The following is a 20820-nucleotide window of genomic DNA, read 5'->3' on the forward strand; positions in this document are numbered from 1 at the left end:
CTTTATAGCTTGAAAAACAAATTTCAACCGATATTTAAATCTTATGTATAATAATATAAACTAAAGAATAAATATTTCATAAAATTTAAAACGTCAATATTGAAACAGATTTTTAAGCTGGATACACAATTGTTTCTGAAAATATTTTAGATTTTCCTAAACATGGTTGGTAATATTTACATCACACTTCGCATAGTATTGTCATTTGAAGTGCGCATTGAAAAAATGGTGGATGGTAGTAGGGATTGACAAATTAGAGCCGAATAAATTGTAAATTTTAGAAAAATTTAAGAAAAACGGTGTATCTCACGGTGTACGTGTAACTAAAAAGATTGAAAATGGGCTCGAATAAACGACATAAGACCGAGAAGAGTCGGGACGCTAAGAAGAAGCGTCACCGTAGCCGTTCACGAAGCTACACGCCTGAGCGCGAGAAATCGGAAAAGCACAGGCATCACAAAAAGCATAGAAGAAAAGAACGCAAGGATTATGATAGTGATGGTTATTATCTGATTCATTATTTTTAAATTATACGAATACGTTGCACAGTGGCTTTTCCCAATGTCGCGTGTTTTAGTAAAAAAATTAACTACGCGCGCACCGCTTCAAAAATGTAATTATTTACGAGCGGTTAGATAAGCTAAAATACTTTTCATTTATCTCTGTTATTTCTCCTTGTCATCGTTTCGAAAATAATATCGTGTTTCGTCTGCGCAGAAACATATTTATCAGTTTCAAGTACAAGATTAAGTAATTTGGAGGGAATCAAAGCAAATAATAATATATACTTTGCATAGGTACATAAGCATTTACTATGATGAGCATACGATAGTTAATATCAGTTAATACTGCGTTTATTTTATTTCAGTTGAAATAGTTAATGCACCTCCACCCCCAAAAATTTCTAAGTCTTCACATCCGTCAACGCCTCCACCTCCTGAAATTTCTAAGCAGCACAGCCCTTCGCCAAGTAAAGGCGGTGGAACACAAACCTCTCTATCGATTGAAGAAACTAACAAGTTAAGAGCAAAGTTAGGATTAAAACCATTAGAAGTTGATAGTGGACCAAAAGATGATCCTAATAAAATTAAGGATGACTTGGGAGAGTTTTATCACAAGCCTGCTCCTGATGTTAACGAAAAGTTAAAGACTCAAAAATTAAAGGAAAAGATTGGTACTCAGAAACAGAAGAGACTAATTGAGGCTAATTTGGCTAAAGTAAAAAGTTTAGGTGAATGTGAGTCTGATGATGATACCAGAAATTGGATTGATAAGACCAGACGTTTAGAGGAAGAGAAGAAAAAAGCAGAAGAAAGGGTATTTTCAAAGTGTTCCAAATGTATATTACTCAGTTAGCATATTTATAATTAATGTTTTGATCTTTTCTATTTTCATGCTAGGCAAAAATGTTAGACCAGTTAGACGAAGAATTTGGAATTGGAAATTTGGTTAAAGAAGAAATTCATGCTGCACGTAATACGGCTTATACTGAAAAAAATTTAAAGGGCCTCAAAGTGGAGCACAATATTGTAAGTACCTACATTTATTTTTTTTTTTTTTAAATTATTGCAATTGAATGATATTCAACAGGAGAAATTTGAAGAAGGCAAAACACTTGTCTTAACGCTAAAAGATCGACAAGTGCTAGAAGAAGGGGAAGACGTGCTTGTTAACGTAAATATAACTGACGAGGAACGTTATCAACGTAATATTTTCAATAAAACGAAGAAGCCTGGTTACGATGCATATGATGATGATAACTTCGACGAATTCGGTTTCCCAAAGAAAACAATTCTGGAAAAATATGATGAAGAGATTGGAGGAACGAAAAAGGACACTTTCACACTGGGAATTAATAACATCAAAGACGTAAAGCAGAACAAACTCGACTACGTTAAACAACGTTTAGCCAATAAACGATTAGAATCGTTACAATTAACAGAGCCAAAACTAGCTAGTGAATATTATAATGAAGAAGAACTTGCGAAATTTAAGAAGCCAAAGAAAAAGGTAATTCTGTGAAATCAAGACTTTATGCTATTTCTTACATAATGCACAAGCTCAATATTTTGTTATATTATTTTAGGTTCGAAAGATTAGAAAGAAATTAAAAGCAGAAGATTTAATTCCTGAAGACAATGATTATCTTCGAGATCTAGGAAGTAGGAGAGCCAAAAAAACCGAGGACGTAAAAGAAAACGATGTTTTGGATGTAGATGATTTGGGAGGTATTTAATATATTTTTTTAAAGATTATAATTACTTTTTAGCATTTGAACCTCTGTTGTACTGTTAATTATTATTATGCGTATTATGTACCGTTAATTATTACTATTAATTATATTAATTATTTATGCTGTTATATCACTATTGTACTGTTTAAAAATACATAAGGCAATTTTTCTTCATCCTCAAGCTCCCACTGAAGATCTCAGTGGAATAAAATTGGAAGAAGATGATAAAGAGCTGGAATTACAATTAGCATTGAAGAAGGCTCAAAAACTAAAAGAATCCCAATTATCAAATATCGAAAAGGTTGTTGAAACTATAAAACAAGAGTCTATGGGTTCTGAAGAGAGTCAATCTGGAAATATTGTTCTTAACGCCACTGCAGAATTTTGTAGAACACTAGGAGACATTCCTACTTATGGTCTTGCTGGAAATAGAGAAGAAAATGGACAGGAGTTGATGGTATTAAATGTTTTATTACTATATTTCTCTTGAAATGGTATTATCTAATCTCCTTTTTCTATTTCCTTTTTTTAATAAAAAATGCAGGACTTTGAAATGGACGGAGTCAAAGAGGAACCTCCTGCAAACGAGGATGAAGATGATGGTCGTGGCGCATGGAATACCGTGCATCTAGGTATCTTTAACATCCAAGCAGATTGTTTGATCTTTTACATTGTGTATAATATTTTATATTTTATGAACAGATGAAAGTACATCAGAACCAGTAGCAATGGAAGCCGCGATTTTAGATGCCGAACCTTCGCTCGGACATGGCGTAGGTGGAGCGTTAAAACTTGCTATGAGCAAAGGTTATTTGCAAAAAGAAGATAGTAGTAGACCATCTGCATCTCGTTTCGCACATCTACAAGCTCAGAATTACTCGATAGAGGACAAGACTTACGGGTAATTATTGAACAACTATCATTCAATACAAGAACCTTTCTTACATATTTGGAAAGAGAAACAAATGTGAGAAATATTCTTCTATTGAATGCATACCAACGAACCTTGTTAGACGAGTCTCTAGTGAATTTCAAACTGTTAGTTAACAGTCGTAAATAGAGAGCTCAGATTTCGGTGCTCGGAAAATGGATGATCTGCTACCGCAACGAGATTAACTACTTTGTTGGAGATGATGAAAGGCCTAAGAAGAGAGTAGGATTGATAGAGGTATGTTTATATTATGCGATTCTACTGTACCAAGCGAGATCTGTACGAGCGTTCTAGACAAGTCCAAGTATGGATTGAAGTTGCATTAATATAATTAGCAAGAAAAAAAGTTCATCTGTTATATACACATCATAGTATAATTTTGTATTATTGCATTTTATACATGCATGTTCAAATATGGGTAATAAAATAACCTTTAGGATACGGACTTTATACAATCTTGGTTTGAACTGAAATCTTTTTTAATATTTATGGTTATACGTTTTATCAAATATGTTATAAAAGTTAATCTTCTTTGAGGAAGTAATAACAAATAATTTAATACATACATATATATATAATTAGTTAAACTTAAGTATTTATCTTAATATCTTATCTTTGATAAGAACATATTATTGATTACGATAGTTAATATCGACTTGTTTAGATTCGTGTTAATTTAATCGCATAATGTAATGTATCTTTGAAATTTAATAATTTTTTTGTTCGCGGTAACGTAAATTTCGAAACACCGAATTCCATGAGCTACTATCAATTTTTACACTTAAACGAAGTTTATTGTTATTTGTATTCATCTTTGTTTTTTTAGAGACGATGATAAATTTGGTAGAAGGGATCGTTTCAATGGTCCAACGTCAGAATTCAAAGAGAAGGATGGTTTCAAACCAAATGTCAAGCTGGAATACATCGATGACGATGGTCATGTTTTAAGTGCAAAGGAAGCTTTTCGATATCTCTCACATAAATTTCATGGGAAAGGTCCAGGAAAAAATAAGGTCAACTTATTTATTATCCTACCTAAAACTCTCTTTCCTTTTTAAACTGCAAAGTGGATACTAAACATAACTTCATAATTTATAGGTTGAAAAACGAATGAAAAAAGCAGAACAAGAAGTTTTAATGAAACGAATGTCATCTACTGATACCCCTTTAGGAACGCTTAATTTATTACAAGCAAAACAAAAAGAAACTCAGTCGCCATATATAGTACTCAGTGGAAGCAAACAAATGCAAACGTAAAGCAATTTTATATTACTCTAGTAGATATTAATTAAAAGTTAATTTCGTAATACTTATGAATATCTTTTTTCAGGACTAGCATATCGAAGTCAAAGCATTAAGTTAAAGCTAATTTCTGTAAGAACTGTATATAATATAGTGACAGAGAAAAATCCCTTGTCGGTACACTTTTTCAGCAGAATAGTACATTGGAAAGTGAATACTTGCACATTTTTCCTTTAATTTGTTAATCTACTTACGCGATAATAAAATAACATTTGTGAGTTTACAAAGACAACTAATTTTCTTTGGACCCTTTTCTTTTTTAATTGAAAAGATCATTAGTTTTTTAAATAATATAATTATTTATTTTATTTTTAAGGTTTTGTTATACGGGAACATTACAATTTTAATTTTAATTTTCGCGTATGATATGATTGAAATATTGTGTTTATATTTTACAGACAAGTTTGTAAGGCTTTACTTACATTATAAGTCAGATATGCTCAATTGATATATGAAATCTTCAATATATATACATATCGATGCAGTTACCAGAGAAAATTACTTACATTCTCTTGGTATATATAAAACAGTATAAACTCATATTTTGTCACAGTTTTTTTCGATAATGATACTCTATATACTTAAAATATTTCATCTTAGTTTTTAATCAAATAAATTGACTGCTATCACAATAAAATTAAGTGTAGGGAACAAACGATGTCCACAATTATATCTTATTTATATCGACATTAGAATAATACAATTTCTATATGCTAACAGTAACATGTGCATAAAAGCTATAAATATTTTAACATTACTTCTTAATTATTCATCACAATTTATGATTAAAGTTCCTAGTTATCTACTTGTACAAATTGCTATTCGGAAGGTAGAAATTCCGGTACTACAAAATATTTTATTGTTTCTAATAATTACTGTACAAACGTACTGAACATTGCCTGTTTTTATCTTTGCTTTTTATTTAGTACTGTATGTTATTATGAGATTAAAAATATTTATCGGCTTGCTAAATAAAAGAAATTTTGATCAATTATGATGACAGCATGATTCGCTACTGATATCAATTTGAGTATTTTTACAAATTATCAACGTCATTATTTCGTATTTAAAAAATGATTTCTCTTTATGAGAAGGTTGAACAGCATTGATTATAGTACATAGTATATAGTATCCCTGATATCACAAGGCTCTTCTTTGTGCAAAAATAGTAATAATACTTGATGATTTCTCGAATCTTACACAGTGCACAATAATTATATAAATTACATCTTATAAATATGTCTCGAATATACACGATACAGTTACATCTCAATATATGTTTTAGAAAACTTCCTCTCTACTAGTTATATACAATTTAAAAAAATTTGTTTTCTTTTCTAGAAAGTTTGGCACTTCTCTCGATGATTTATACAAAAGTAATAGGAATTCTTCATAACTAAAAACAGCAATCTTTTAAATATATTGTTTAGTTATTATTTGAAAATACTTTTTTAAATTAAGGCAGCGATATATTTTGTATTGTTAGCTAGAAACTTTTGAGTAACTGAAACCCTGTCAAAAATTTAAGTTGACTTACTATTAGGGCTACTGCTCGCTGAAATTTGTTATTTTGATAAATAAAAATTTTGGGCAACTATGTACTAACAACAAAAAATATATCATTAATCGAACAAACAACGTTTATTCCTTTAATTCAATATTTATTTCTTAAATGAATTCCTATCAATTTTGTAATAATCTAATGTACATTTTGATACAGATATGACTTCTATTTGCTTGATTCTAAGAAATTTAGTTTACGCCAGTAACATGTATTTTGCCAAATAATATTCACCAATAAATTATAATTATTTACAATTCTGTTACTTCGCAAAATTCAATAGAAACTATTTTCTATGTTACTGTCGTTTTAAACAAATTTCTTGTCAGCAGTTTATTTATTATATTTATGTAAATATTCCTTTTTACTCTTTCCTACATTCAAATATTTTTGATAGTTATTAACTTGCTGTACTTATTCTTCCTAATTTTTCTCTAAGTTTTTTGTTTATGTATATACATATATACGTATGAACATATTCAACCATATCTGATACTGATACATTCACACACAGACATACGCGCACACGAAAGTCGCGTCAAGTTTTTAAATATTATAAATTGACTTCTTTGTTATATATAGTTTTGCTTCTTTTCCATTCTCTATCGCATGGTATTAAAATCATTGGTATAAGTAAAAGGGAAGTGCGAATCTCAGCATATTTTGATCGGCAGTCCACCTCTTGTAGACGGAGCTTTTGTTAAAAATAAAAATTGATTGTTGTCGTATCAAAAAATTGTATACAAGAGAGGACACGTGCACGCAATGTGGAAGTAAAACATGAATTATGATACTGTTCCGTTAGCTTTTTGGGTAGACCTTTCTCAAGTTAGTTACCTTCCAAGGCATCTTCCTTGAGCGCAACATCATCAGCAATTGTTATCTGTTCAACGTCTCTATGTTCTGGTTCTGAGCGTTTTTGCTCATACCTTCATCTTGGCCGCTTGGGCTCGATAACCTTGTTGATTTTATCGACTTCAATTTCGTTGTTCCTCCATATCTAAAATTCACATCGCTGCAGGTATCCAGAGGATGCATCGTTCCAGTTAAATTTGTCACGTTATCATCGTTTGTAACTTCCAACTTTGTAATTGGTACTTTTTGAACAGACCCTAACTCATAAGCTGATTTCGACGACTTCAACTTCATTTTTGAATTTAATGGCAGCGAACTTGATTTCTCCAAATTGACTTGTTGGATCTTCAAGTGATTATTGTCCTGTACCATGTTCTGCTCTTCAGTTGAATTTACCGTATCAGTGATCCGAATATCTATATTGACGGTTTTTGGATCGTTTTCGTCATTTCTAACACCTTGTTCATTCGCATACTCATTCCTAAGAGCGGCCAATTGTGCTCGTTGCTTCTGAATATGATTATGCGAGTTTGAGAAGAACGACGAGACTCTCTCCAGTTTTGTAGCCAAGTTTGGTTGGCTCAACGTGGATTTTAAAGGGTACGGAGTATCCATTACGTTATTATTTTTTAACAAATTTTGAGATTCTCTTCCTGCGGAGTTACTCTTGATCATTCCCATTTTGTTATTATCCTCGAGCACTTTTAGAGAGTACAATCTATTGGCTGTGCTTCTTCGTTTCTCAGCGATGCTTAACTGAGCGATTATTCGACGAATTTCACCAGGAAATTCGATGTCTGGGCGAGTTTCAGATAGTTGTTGTATAAATGCGCCCAATGTGGCGACAGTCACTTCTAGACTGCGATTCTGAGATTCAAGTTTGTGCAGGGTCGATTGCTGCATAGATCTTGCTGTCTCCAAACGGTGCAAGTCGTTCATAGTAATCTGTGATTATAATTATATTTATTTAATTTTAGAAGCAGTAAAACCTTATGGTTTTTAAGTAAGATTAATGTTTAAATATCTTACTTCAAGTTGTCCACTGAGCTGACCGACTTCTTGCGTAAGTTGCTTGTTAAGTACTTTTAACTTCTCCAGATTTTCCATTTGCGGTTTCATTGATATCATTTCTTCCTGTAACACCTGGTATTCCACTCTATATTCGTTCAATTGCTTCGTAATTTCTTGATCCGGATAAAACACGCGTTTCATAACCCGGTCCAGAATTTCTTTATCTACAGCTGGTACGCGCGTCTATAATTAAGGAAAATTAAAGAACATAGGTATTATAGTTATATCCGAGAGCTTCATTTAAAAAAAAGAATTTCTTATACTTTGAGATATTCCATAATTTCTTCAAAACTGTCACACATTAATAATTGATCTTGGTGCTCTTCTAACAATGCCATAGCTACCCTGAAAAGTACCTCAGTACTTTCCAAGAAAAGTAAATCTATAAAAATAAATATAAAAAATAAATACCTGAAACTGTAAAAACAAATACGTATAAATTTGTATTCATCTTGTTGTACTTACCAAAAACTCTAGTCACAAAACCAAGTGGAAATTGACTGGCAAATAAAGTTAGCAACCATGGTGCAGCGTATAATGTGGGGGAAACCTCATGTTTGTCAAAATGATTATAAATCGCAGGCAATCTATCGTGCAACAACCTGGATAATTGATACAAGTACAATTGTAAAGCTGCCATATCAGGAAGATACAATTTCCTTAGGCCTCTTCGAAACATTAAGTGCCGCAGGAGGAAAAACGCTATATCTTCTGACATCTATTAAAAATAAACCATATTTTAAGAAAAAGATGCTTATTAATAAAAATTAAATACTAATTAACAAAATAACAAAAATTAAAAATATTTAAACTCACGTGTAAAAGAAGAATGCCAGCTACGAAACTGAGACCTTGACAATAACCAACTTCATGGTCCAGAAGCGAGTAAGCTTTCAGCAAATTGAACAAAGCTAATTGTCCAGGTCCTAGAGGTGAACTGAAATATGGATGGTTTGGAAATGTTCGTCCTAAATCTATTAAAATTGCATGTTGCTGGGACGTAAGCTGTTTCAAAAGCAAATCGTATGGTGTATTGTAATTAGGGAAGTCGCGCGTGTCTATTGGAGGTTGCTTCAAGCAAAATTGTTCGGCCAAAAATTGCCATACTTCTCCTCTTTTGCCTTTTGGTACACCTGTACCAATATGAATAATTATTAAATCGTTAAGACATTATATCTAAAAATACCTTGATATTTAAATTTTTATGATCACTTACCTTGTTTAATAGCATGTAAAAGCATTTGATTATCACATTTTGTAGAGATCCTCGACTCTTTGCTTACTAAAAGGTCCCATACTTCCATTAACTCGCGGCCACAAGTGCTAAGTTCATCATACTCCAATTTTATTCTCTTAACAGTCGCCTCTTCTTGACGAACTGAAATTAAGTACATTTTTATGTACACGTTGAAAGAAGTGTTTCTCTATTATTCAGAAAAAGATATTATATAGTATATTATTAAATATTGCATTATATTACCTCTAAGCCTCGCGTTCTCTTTCTCCATTCGTATAAGTATCACCTGCTGATTGATAGCTTTCTTCCACAGATCCCTTAATTCTTGTTTGGTTCTACGCGTCAGCGTCGCCTGGGGCGATTTGATGATGCCAATATTTCCTGTTTTATCGCTTTCTTTTTCGTGATCTTTATTGGGAGTTACAACTCGATTCAATATAGCTTGTCTCCATGAGCCATTTGACTGTACCGAATTGTTCCCATCTGTCTCAGTTGGAGACATTTTTGGTGAATTTCCTACCTTCAGGAATCTATTAAAGAATATCATAAAAATAATAAAATAAATTCAAGTTATAATTATAAATTACATACTGTCAAAAATTATACGTACATATCCATCATAGAACTCTTTGGTCCAGTATTTACAGTCAGTTGCTGTTCAGGTGAAACCCTTAAAGATTTGGGTCTACTAGAATCTGGCGAAATATCTGCCATGGACGGCTGTCGCGACATATCGGGGCTTTGGCTACCGCTTTTTTGTATCACAGTGTTGAGGTGGCTCATATCTTTTAAATGTCCAAGTCCAAGGTCATCCCGCGAACCCTTTCTCTTTATGAGGTTATCAAAACTATTTGTAAGCGAGCGTTTCGCTTTCATGAATATTGTGCTTCCGACACCTACGCCTAGGTATTGATTAAGAAATTCACTCCTGAAACGTATTATAGATTAGATTAAATTGTTAACATAAGTAAAAGTTGTACTTTTAATAAACATTTCAAGAAACTTTTTCTTAAAAGAAATCTTACCTATTCTCAGCTGTGTCATGAACGTGCCTAGCCTGTTTCGTCTCGCAATGAGCACGCAACAGTCTTATTAAAAATTGATTTTGCTCGCGTAAAGATGTCCCTGTACCGCCGGCGGCCTCAGCATTTTTGTATTTACTAACGACGATTTCTTGCTCGTCCTCCGGCAGCATTTCCATCCGCGAAAAAATTATATTCTGGGTCCTCCTGTCATTCTGTCCTGAAACCCGCAGGAGAACAAGCTAACTTCTTACTCATCCCATAATTTTGTTGGAAATTAAAGAGAGACAAGACATAAGTATACTCGTAAATTACCTTCGATTTCCTGGCACAACTTGTTATACCAATACATGGGGCAGTGTTCACATGAAAACACGGAATATCGGTCTTTCCTTGAAACTTCGCACGTTCCAACAAACGCTTGTGAAATAGCTAAAAAAATACATATATGATTTTAAATTGTTTAATTTTAGTAAATTGATATTTCAATATATTTTTATATTGTTAAATTAGATGTACTTGATTAGAAATAATGGAACTTCTACATTATTAGTTGTTTATACAGGGTGTTCTATTAGTGATGGAATCTGCCTTATCTGAAATCGACACTGAAAAATGATTAATGTATTTATTTCAAAATGCTAGCCAATATAAAGTTTAATTTCTTATATTAATTAATAAAAAACAAGTGAGTTACATATATATATGAACTTTCTCCTTGCAATGCCGGATTTATTTCATCGTAGCAGACGCCATCAATAAAGAATAAGAAACTCGTTTTACCAGCGACAAGATCATCTGCAACGGATTCCGATTGGCACTTGAATACGTAGCCAACAAAAAAATCCGCGTTATTCTCTTTGCAAATAAAACCGAAGTGCTCGGGGTTCTTGATGCCTTGCACGCAACTCGCCACATCTCTGAGTTGCTTGTGAAGCAATACCAGCTTCCTATCCGGGCTGATTAATCTCAAATCATGTCGGCCTACCTAAAATTCAATGTCAGACCAGATCAGTTTCAATACAGATTCTATATAATAATATATATATTATTATTATTATATGTAATATATATATTGAATCATTTCAAACCTGGAAGAGCATCGTGCGATTATGTTCGTCACTCCCTCTCGCTATGGAATCCCTCCTGGCATTCAACACGCTACCCGTAGAGGAAGCCCGGTTTCGCATAACTTCCGGTACTTGCATTGAATTATTGTTTGTAACATCCCGATTCTCCTCGCGCTCGTCTTTCTCAGCGAGATTGGGGTTCTGTGTCTTTGGAAACGTTTCCACCGAACCGGTGAGTGCTGACGGTACACCCAACGAGTTAACCGGCGATATGACCCCATTTCCGGAGACATTTTCTATACTTCCGGTCTCACTAGCAGTAGATTCCTGAAGTAAAAATTGTCTCTTGATATTAACTAATATACTGACTTTTTGAATTATAATTAATGTACATGTACAATTATAATGATATTATAATAAATATTATAATTAGAATATATGTATAATTTAGTATAGAATTAGGAAGAAAAGATAATTTACCGTGCTATTTCTCCTGTTATTGGAAGACGTTAAAAGTGATTGGCGCTGACTCTCGGAAAGAAAGTTAGTCACCGACGGTCTCGATTTTTCAAGACCGTGAACGCGAAATCTTACTAACGCATCGTCTATGAAGCCCTCCGATACCTTTGGATGCGACACTCTGATTTTCCCCACATAGAGCACCTAAAAGTTATTGATTGATTAATCTGTATTTTAAAAGAAAATTATTCAGTGAGAAAAATTGTATCTAAATTAAAACTGGGGTCAAGGACTTCTAGCTTTTAAAGATCATTCTTGCACTAATTAAAGTGTATATATTTAGAGGCTGCTACAAGTATTAATAGCAGAAGTGCTAATAAGTATATTTATAGTCTACAAATTGTATTTTTAAATAATCTCATTTTGTATTTTATTTTTATTCGTTTATACTTATTAACTTCATAGATGTATAGAATAATAAAAAGCGTTTAAAGGAGAAGAAGAAGAAAGAAGAAACACGAAGAATCACCTCAAAGAAATGGGAAGAACTTGGAGATATGTCAGCACCTAGGGACGTTAGGCTGGCTGCGCTACTTTGCGATCTTTGAGGGACATCCCGACTTTCCTTCATATTTCTGAGGAATTGTTGAACCTAGAAACAAAGCAAAGCATTGAATTGTAATCTCTCTCTCGTGACATGACATCATGGTATTTAAGTTGTAAATTAATTCTCGTCACGCGACACAGACAACAATCGCGTCTTTAATTCTCGAGTTCGAAATTCTCGCGAAAAATACAAATTATATAAATGTAACATTTAATTTTAATTTTACATTTATAAGTTATAACTAAGTAATTACGAACGAGAGAAAGAATGTATTTTATTAAAAATTATGGAGAAGACCGATTTAAACGGTTTTTAAATAGATTCCTTTCAATTTAGTTACAAAGCTCGCCAATTTACATAGTAATGTATCGATTTGCATAATTCATACTGTTGTATAACACTAGTCTGGTGTACGTGCATCACCTATGCGTTATATATTGACGATATATTTTCGAGGTAAAAATTTGTCAGAAATTTCCCAGAAATAATCCAGGATGTAGCATCCTAACTGCACCATTAATATACAAACCGATTTCGCAAGAAAACGTGGTCCAAACGTGGCCGATGGCCGTGGACCAAAATAAATTTGTTTCGAGAGCACTCGCCGGCTGCATGGTTTTCTCTTCTTTCTTTTATATTTTTCTTTCCTCTTAAATAATTCCAGATTCATTGTTTGTTCATCATTCATTCTTAGACTTTATTATATTTTCTTAGGTTTTATTCCTATTTTTTAATTACTATTGTATAAATCAGTGATAGATATATAATATTTAAAGACGAAACAAATTTCAGTCTAGGTTTCATTTCTATAGCTATGTTTATAAACGAATGTCTGAATGCGCATAAACATTCGCAGTCAGACGCATAGTAATTAAATATAGGTATTTTGTTTACCATTTAATGATCTAGAATCTAAGAAGATCAATCGGTAAGTCATTTACAATAATAAAACGCCATTGAACTAGTGCGACATCTACATTATCCCGATTTATGAAACAACTTTCCTATAACTCAAAAGCATCCCCCCATATGTATTTCAAAATAATTAAATTCCGTGTTAGAAGAATATTAAAACTCCCAAAGAGTGTTTCCAAACGCTAGGAATGGAAAATTACAAAAATAATATTTGACCATTGTTTCCTAGACACCATAATATCGCTAACATTATATGTTTCTTAAATAGCTTTCTTCGTAAGCTTCCAAATAGCTTTCTTGCTTTTGTCTCGTGAAGAACTTGTCTGATTGAACTTCTGAAATGCATGTGCGATACGTTATCATATCTTATAAACGGCTTCTCCTGCAAATGCAACTTGCATAGTGCTGCTACCAGCGTGTACTAAGGTAGAATTTCAAACTAAGAAATAACGAACTGTTCGTGCATCGACAAATTCTTCATACAACGAGCTCATCCAAGCGTTACCTTGGAGGCTGCCCAAGCGTTAGGTTACACTGTTACACCAATTTTCATGAGCAATCTCGCGTGAGACACGCGAGTTCTTTGCCATTTACGAACTATGATGGATACGTACAATGACACTAAAAAGTATGTGTATGTATTGGGTTGTAACATAAATAAGTTCGAATAAACTCAATACATTTATTGACCGAACTTATTTATGTTACAATCCAATATTATTAACGAACACGTGCATTTAAATAAGAAATAGGGAGAAAGATTAAAAATATGGAAAGAGCTAGAAACATAAGAGATTAAATCCTATAATCATTGAGAGTTCGAAAAAACAAGGAGGAAAGCAAGCAATCGATCTTTGGTATAAACATGGCTGACGTTATGAGGTATGTTAAGAGCAAACAATTTATTATGCAAACTATGGCTAGGTCTCGATTACGCGATATATCGAGACCGATTAGCAAGCCGAAAATACGTCGGATGGCCCGATCGATCAGAGAACAATTTGTATCAATGAAAAGATTATCTTGACGGGTGGTTATCTCGACGACCATAAGAGGTCTTCTCAGCTGCGACAGGAGAATCTCGCTAGCGTAGTTGCTGACACAGATCGACACAAAGCGGCAGGGCTTCCTTTATCCAATTACCAGACAAGCTTTCTTTTTATTATCCGGCCGGCCCTTTCTCATACTGTAAAATATGTACGACTGACACTTGATACACGTTGACTGCAATCTATACAGGACGATGAATAGCGACGCGACATTGAAACTGGCGTATCTTAATGAATTCTCATCCCTTAACTACAAATCTTTTTTTAAATTTTACGGATGAAGACTTGGAAGAATGTAAATTTAGCAAGAATGCATATTAAAATGTAGTTCTAGGATTTGCTTTACTTTCCTAATTTCCTATTTTGAATTATTTAGACGGAATAAAAGATGAATGACCATAGAAAACAATTGCATAGTTGAAGAGACGTGTTCTAGCTATCTAATAGATCGATTAAATTTCTCATATCGTATAATATTTTTATATGCAATAAAAAATGAATGGTCATAAAAGAATTACAGCAAATGCAGAAATGTGCCTAGATAACCGAGTTAGTTAATATATGTACATCGAATATATATTAGCAGACAGATATATATTTAATTGTAAAGTAACGGTTTAACAGATCGCGAGAAAACTAACTTCCTGTCGTCTTTACTTCTGGACTTAATCATTCTCAATAAGAGGATACTTGGATCGGATATAAATAACCTGTTTCCCGTCATCACATGTGACCATATCAGTCATATGACGAGAATAATTGTCATCTCCTGAATAAATCTTTTAAAAAAGGAGAGAATGATAAGAGTATTAATTCTCTATTATTTCTGGTATATCTAGTATTTTCTTGCTTAATTTTTTCAACGAATAACAGCAATAAATTTCACTTAACTTTTCAATATTCGCATTCATTGAATCTCCTCTGTTTCAGCTATAAATACCACCACTGAGAATAATCGCGAAATTTTCACAAGGTCTTCAAGCGCTCGTGCACGTCACATCTGTCGCGATTCTCCATCTTCTTTGTTGACACTCGCTCCGTCCACTCCCAATTGATCATCGTCAATTCGAAATATGAAAGCACGCGTGATCATCAAAAGAAGCACGGTTTTGCATCGTGACGCTGCTCGATTGAGTGCACGTGGAAAATTAGATTGAATATCCCCGAGAAAGACCCTATGAACCGCCTCATCGAGTTGTAGTTAAATGGTAACGGTTATTTCGTAAGCTGTGCTCCCGGACCAAGGGCGCTCGCATGATCGACGATCGTGAGAAAAGACGCGGCGGAGAAATCGTTTCCGTCCGTTTTTCCAACGCGCTTCACGGCCAAGAATTAATGAGACCCTCTGCACGCGCGGATCTCGTGTCTGTGAATGGAATCTTCGTTGTGAAGTCAACGATGGATGATATTCTTCTTTCAACTATCGGATTTCTGCTATCTACAGGGATATTTTCTCAGTGTGAGTGGAATGGGAATGATGTCGCGTAACTTTCCAGTAGAAATGGTGGAAATTATTGCAGTATGATAATTATTACAGAGTTACCGCCTCGAAATTTTTAAGAATTTGAAAGATTTTTTAATTTCATGATTGCAATTTTTTACAAGTAGTTTATGATCCGACTATGGATTTTTAAATTTGCAAAAGCGTAACGTGCCAACGAAACTTCCAACGCAAAATTTGTTATTACAGTATTTAGAAGGTGAATCAAATTTATACCTAAGTCCCATCTTTTTCGTTACTTTCATAAAAATATGAATTTACATAAAAATCCACAGCCTAGTTATAACTTTGATATACATATATATATTTTATTGGAATCGTTGATTAAAGTTTCTTACACCAAGGAATTAATAAGGATTTCGTACAACTAATCAGAAGTTTAAATCAATTTGTGAAGATATACGTCTGAAATTGTTAAAGCAACTCTCACTTGATGAACTTCTGATCGCTCACGAATGTGCCTTGCGCGTGCAATCATTCATCATTCCAGATATACATAGCAATTACTTTTTGGAACGGAACGAAGGTAAGGTGTTTCATAAGTGTATTTTAAGGACTGCATGGAATTCAAGGAATAATCTCCCTCGTTTCATTCTTTTTTTTTTTTTTAAATTGCAGAGTTTCAGTAGCAACTACTGTAGACGTGTTATTACGTAAATCTTCTACGATGCAAACAACCAGACATTAATTATTGATGAATAGGAATTTAATGAAAACCATGTTTATGACGATTAGAGATCTCCTATGAATGACAATAAATACAGACCTATTAATTCTATTATGAAAGTTGATTCGATGAAATTAAAGACACACATATAATTAAAAAGTTATATAACACGTATTGTATGAAAGTATGCACTGTATACCATAAATTATATTATGAACTAAATTATACATTGCACAGTATACAATATACTGCTCTATAAGGCATATATATGTATTATATACCAAACTAAACATATAGGAAGTAATATTTATTTTCATGAAAATAATGAAGAGATTCTTAATGTTAGAATCAAGTGTTTTGCGCGTTGAAACATTGAAACTATACAGATACTTTCACCCTAGCGTTCATTTATGGAGCAGCAGTGTGAAAAGAGACGGGAGCTACATTTTCATACGTGCCATGTGTCGACCATAATTAAATCCTAATTGCTGGAGCCAGACTTAATTTGATTTGACGCCAAAAAAAAAAAAAAAGGAAAAAAAGAAAACCTGGATAGTGTCGATAACCGTACGTGTAAGGTCTTTGATCTTGGTTGACATAGTTTCCATTGAAATGTCGTGGAATGCGTCACGCGTGTCTGCCGACACTTTTACAGATTAAAATAAGAATTGTTGAGGTCGAACACCATGAATAAATGCACATAAATTTTCTTTCGTTTAAAAGTATCGTTGAACCGGTATATGTACACTTTAATATCCATCAATTGATATTGCAATTTAATACGATGTGATTTTAATTAATGTGTGCTAATGGATGTTATAGCAAGCTTGTAACTAACGTGGTGGAACACCTATAAAATAATTTATAAGCAAGTTTAATGATTAAAATACAAGGAACATTTTATTTCTGTTTACATTATTCCTTATTTGTAATAATGCGAAGGAAATAACATTTGCTATGTAAATGGCAGCGGTCGAGGACAGAAATATTTCAGAGGAATCCATCTAAAAATGTATGGCACTCAATGGATCTAATTATATGCAGACAGCTTGTCTCTCCCAAACGTTACACGAATATCCAAGCTTTCACTTGTGTTATTTAAATACCAGGATCATACTTTTCCAAGTTGCTAGATCTATTGACCCACGATTTTTTCCATTATTACCGGAACGATTATATCACATTCTTTGAATTAATTACTTAGAAATTAGCGAGTTGCTTCCTGGGCAATGCTTTCTGCTGATCGGCCAAAAGTACTGCAATCTCTGTAAACATGTTAGAAAATCTCTACATATATCCTATGTGCAATAGCAAATGTGCTATTCTGAAATGTGCATCAACCAAACTTTATCAAAACAAACATATGTAAGCAAATATACTGAATGTGCATCATAAAACAAAATAAGATACAAATGTTTTTCATTTGGTGATTTATTCTTAATCTGGTATTCCTAGTTCCAATAAAAGTGTGCAAGTATCAGATAAATTTAGTTTAAATGTTGCATACAAGAAAGAATATTTCACTTTCTGCTTCTGGATAAAAGCATACAGCGTTGGCTATAAGTATACAGTGCTGGCTATAAGTACCAGAACACTTGCAGAACTCTTGCTTTCCATTATTTTTGTTTTATAAATATTTTATTATAATAACAAAACATAAAATATACTAACAAAAAATAACAAAAGTAACAAAATATAAAATTGCAATAATATAAATACAATCTACGTTATAATGTAAAATACTAAATATGGTATTTGTCAAAGTAGGATACAACGAGTAGGTATCCTGATATTTATAGCTAACAGTGCAATGTAAATGTTTTATAATAAGACACCTAGCAAGACACCTCTTATAAGATAACTATGAAAAGATAGTAGCGTAAGAACGCATAGCGTACCTTGTGCACGTACGCATACACCGTGAAACAGCAATAAAGGGGGAAGAGAAAGAATGCAACGTATCTGTCTACGTGACCAAATTAACATTAAGCCCGAAACAAGCAGTCATGTCGACGGAACAGGTAACATAATACCTACGAGCGAGCAGCGAACAAACTGTTACGCCTTATTATCGATACTTTGTTGCAGAAAATACTGTAATCACTCTAACACGATTACGCGTTAATGAGCACGTTTTTTTGCGGCAACCACCGGATCCATAGACGGAAAAACTGGTTTGAAACTGTGTTGTGGATATTCATTGAGACACTCGGTTTCTTCTCGTCCTACTATCGCCTTCTCCTGCCTTTGTCATCGAGAATTCAAAGAATCGTGAAAGCAGAGATACTGGTACGTGATCGAAATGCCATAACTTTGGCACGAGACTCCTGGATACCGGCAAAATTCGTGACGGAACTCGGATACAAGTCGATCGAGCGTCTCCTCTAGCTTATCGCACATTTACTAAATTCTGGTTCTTACTGGAATTATGTGGAGAAATCCGGCCGGATGTTTTCAACTTGCATGTTTCATCGGTGCAATATTTAGATTTGAAAGTGACATTTTACATAAAGATTAGGCCTATCAGGCAATTGCATTCTAATAATCTATTTATTAAGTAAACGATAGATGTTTCTATTTTTGGGGTTAGGTTGAGGTTAGGTATTTATTTTTGGTAAAACTGGTGATAAATTTTAGTCCATTATGTATTTTGTAAAAAAATTATTAGGGAAAATGTATTTCTATTATTAATTATAAGACTGTGGACTTTTTTTTAGCATTTATGAGAAATTCTAAGGTGCAAAAATGCATATAATGTAGAAAAATATATATCTGAAATATTGCACTGAATATTGAATAGCTAAAACAATTTTCTATCTGCGTTCCATTTTTTAATTATATGGACAAAATAATGGAGGATTTTTTCAGAAAATTCCACAAAACCCATAGAAATGGAGAGTTAAGTAAATTGCATTAAAAATGTTAGTTATGGTTTTTAATGTTAACTAAGTTTTATTACAAGTTTATCGTTTTTATATTTACAAAATAAATGGAAATTCCATAATAATTAAATTATTGGATTAGAAAATATGTAGCTCCTTTCAACAACAGAAATACATTTTTCCTTTTCTAAAATAGAAATTTTCTATAGAGCTCTACAAACGTTCGATCCTGGAAGGGTTAAATAAAGAATAATGAATCTTTTATGTAGACAGAATTTTACAGAAAAATCTGGTGTATGCCAATACCTCTGTTCGTCATTGTGCCTGACATGAAGATACCTCTAGTAACTTTTGCGAGCACAATTTGCAGAATGCAGGCTGTAGAATGTTGAGTGTGGAATGCAAAACGTGGAATGTGGAATGTGAAAGATGAAATGACAAGATACGGACTGTAGAAATATTAAGGCTGTTGGAAAATTCATGCGGTCACGTAAAATGCATTTCTTATTCGACACTATAAAACTAACTTCGATTGCTTCTTTTTTAATGAAAAGATTACTTGACTGTATAAATATAAAATAAAATGTTAATATGTACATAGCAACCTTCGCGTGAGTAGTCAAAGTAAATAACATTTATTTTCTTGTTAGTGATGCAATCTCAGAATTTTCTACCGGTCATCTGTTTCTTCGTTTGTAAATTCGAGAGTAAAGTTCCCACAGCACGAAACTAAAAAGAATTATTCGCTGCAAAGAATCGAAGAAGAAAATATTAGTAAATATAGGATTTCTAAATTTATCGTTTACCTATATTGCTGTAATATTTTTTAATTTTTTCATAACTTATCTTCCGTTCTATATTTTTATTACGGTTAGGTATTTTATGTCTGACCTTAATATTTTCATTTCGATTTATATTATAAAAACGAGTATCTATTATTTTGTTTGAATAATAAGAAAAATATATCGCTAGAGAAGTTGAAATAATTGCTGTGTAAGACGATTAAGAAAGTGTTTTACAACATACTGTTAATTAATTGCAAATTTAATTCTGTCTCTAATCGACAAATAATTTTGGCGCTAATTTTCATACAAACACTCCGATGTCATTTAAATTTAAATGAATCATGGAATTCCTAACTGTTGTCAAGAACTTGTCCTATTTCTATTTTCTAACCTTCCATAAATTACAAACCACGAGGTTTCTTAGATTATTAGTAAATACCTGTGGAAAATATTATTGTGGCAGATCAACCGCCTAGTGCAGTTACCATATAGATTCAAAATAAAAAACTTTACTACATTCTACATTAATATTCCGTCCTTTTCCCGGCAAATGCCGAATTAAAAAAAACTAATTTCTTATGCAAATGAATAGCTTAAACTATTCAAATAGAGTGGAACGCATAAAGATCACATTAATAAAATAGAAATTAGCATTGTCGTAAGTTCTAGAATA

The 20820-nt window shown here is 32.9% G+C and overlaps 3 protein-coding genes across 7 annotated transcripts in view; 2 read left to right on the top strand and 1 right to left on the bottom strand.

Moving 5' to 3' along the window:
- The first annotated feature begins 195 nt into the window (after positions 1–195).
- On the top strand, positions 196–4693 carry LOC122566066 (U4/U6.U5 tri-snRNP-associated protein 1). 2 transcript variants are annotated; one of them, XM_043722788.1, is made up of 11 exons: positions 197–501; positions 869–1317; positions 1401–1529; positions 1591–2010; positions 2087–2228; positions 2416–2690; positions 2778–2865; positions 2936–3134; positions 3991–4177; positions 4263–4417; positions 4495–4693. In XM_043722788.1, exons 1-11 carry the CDS (start codon positions 339–341, stop codon positions 4520–4522), a joined length of 2235 nt encoding a protein of 744 aa, XP_043578723.1. In that variant the 5' UTR covers positions 197–338; the 3' UTR covers positions 4523–4693. The 2 variants fall into 2 exon arrangements, 1 of the variants encoding a protein (XP_043578723.1); XR_006316381.1 differs by lacking the exons at positions 4263–4417; positions 4495–4693 and adding an exon at positions 3277–3401 and having other exon boundaries at positions 196–501; positions 3991–4127.
- Positions 4694–4745: 52 nt separating this feature from the next.
- LOC122566065 (TBC1 domain family member 1) overlaps positions 4746–20820 on the bottom strand; it is a 37568-nt gene continuing 21493 nt past the window's right edge. For all 4 annotated transcript variants that reach the window (XM_043722786.1, XM_043722787.1, XM_043722785.1 and 1 more), the window contains 14 exons: positions 12271–12393; positions 11763–11945; positions 11304–11609; positions 10996–11200; positions 10528–10644; positions 10216–10432; positions 9801–10118; positions 9434–9720; positions 9170–9331; positions 8770–9086; positions 8419–8671; positions 8217–8335; positions 7912–8136; positions 4746–7827 (listed from right to left, as the gene is read on the bottom strand). In XM_043722786.1, the coding sequence (XP_043578721.1) occupies positions 6907–7827; positions 7912–8136; positions 8217–8335; positions 8419–8671; positions 8770–9086; positions 9170–9331; positions 9434–9720; positions 9801–10118; positions 10216–10432; positions 10528–10644; positions 10996–11200; positions 11304–11609; positions 11763–11945; positions 12271–12372 (3732 nt within the window). In that variant the 5' untranslated portion in view covers positions 12373–12393 and the 3' untranslated portion in view covers positions 4746–6906. The remainder of the gene's footprint in view (positions 7828–7911; positions 8137–8216; positions 8336–8418; positions 8672–8769; positions 9087–9169; positions 9332–9433; positions 9721–9800; positions 10119–10215; positions 10433–10527; positions 10645–10995; positions 11201–11303; positions 11610–11762; positions 11946–12270; positions 12394–20820) is intronic.
- On the top strand, positions 15205–17744 carry LOC122566069. Its single transcript, XM_043722791.1, has 3 exons — positions 15205–15771; positions 16211–16339; positions 16432–17744. The coding sequence occupies exons 1-3, from the start codon at positions 15567–15569 to the stop codon at positions 16440–16442; spliced, it is 345 nt and encodes a 114-aa protein (XP_043578726.1). The 5' UTR covers positions 15205–15566; the 3' UTR covers positions 16443–17744.

Source organism: Bombus pyrosoma, linkage group LG3 (assembly GCF_014825855.1).
Source record: "Bombus pyrosoma isolate SC7728 linkage group LG3, ASM1482585v1, whole genome shotgun sequence".
NCBI lineage: Eukaryota > Metazoa > Arthropoda > Insecta > Hymenoptera > Apidae > Bombus > Bombus pyrosoma.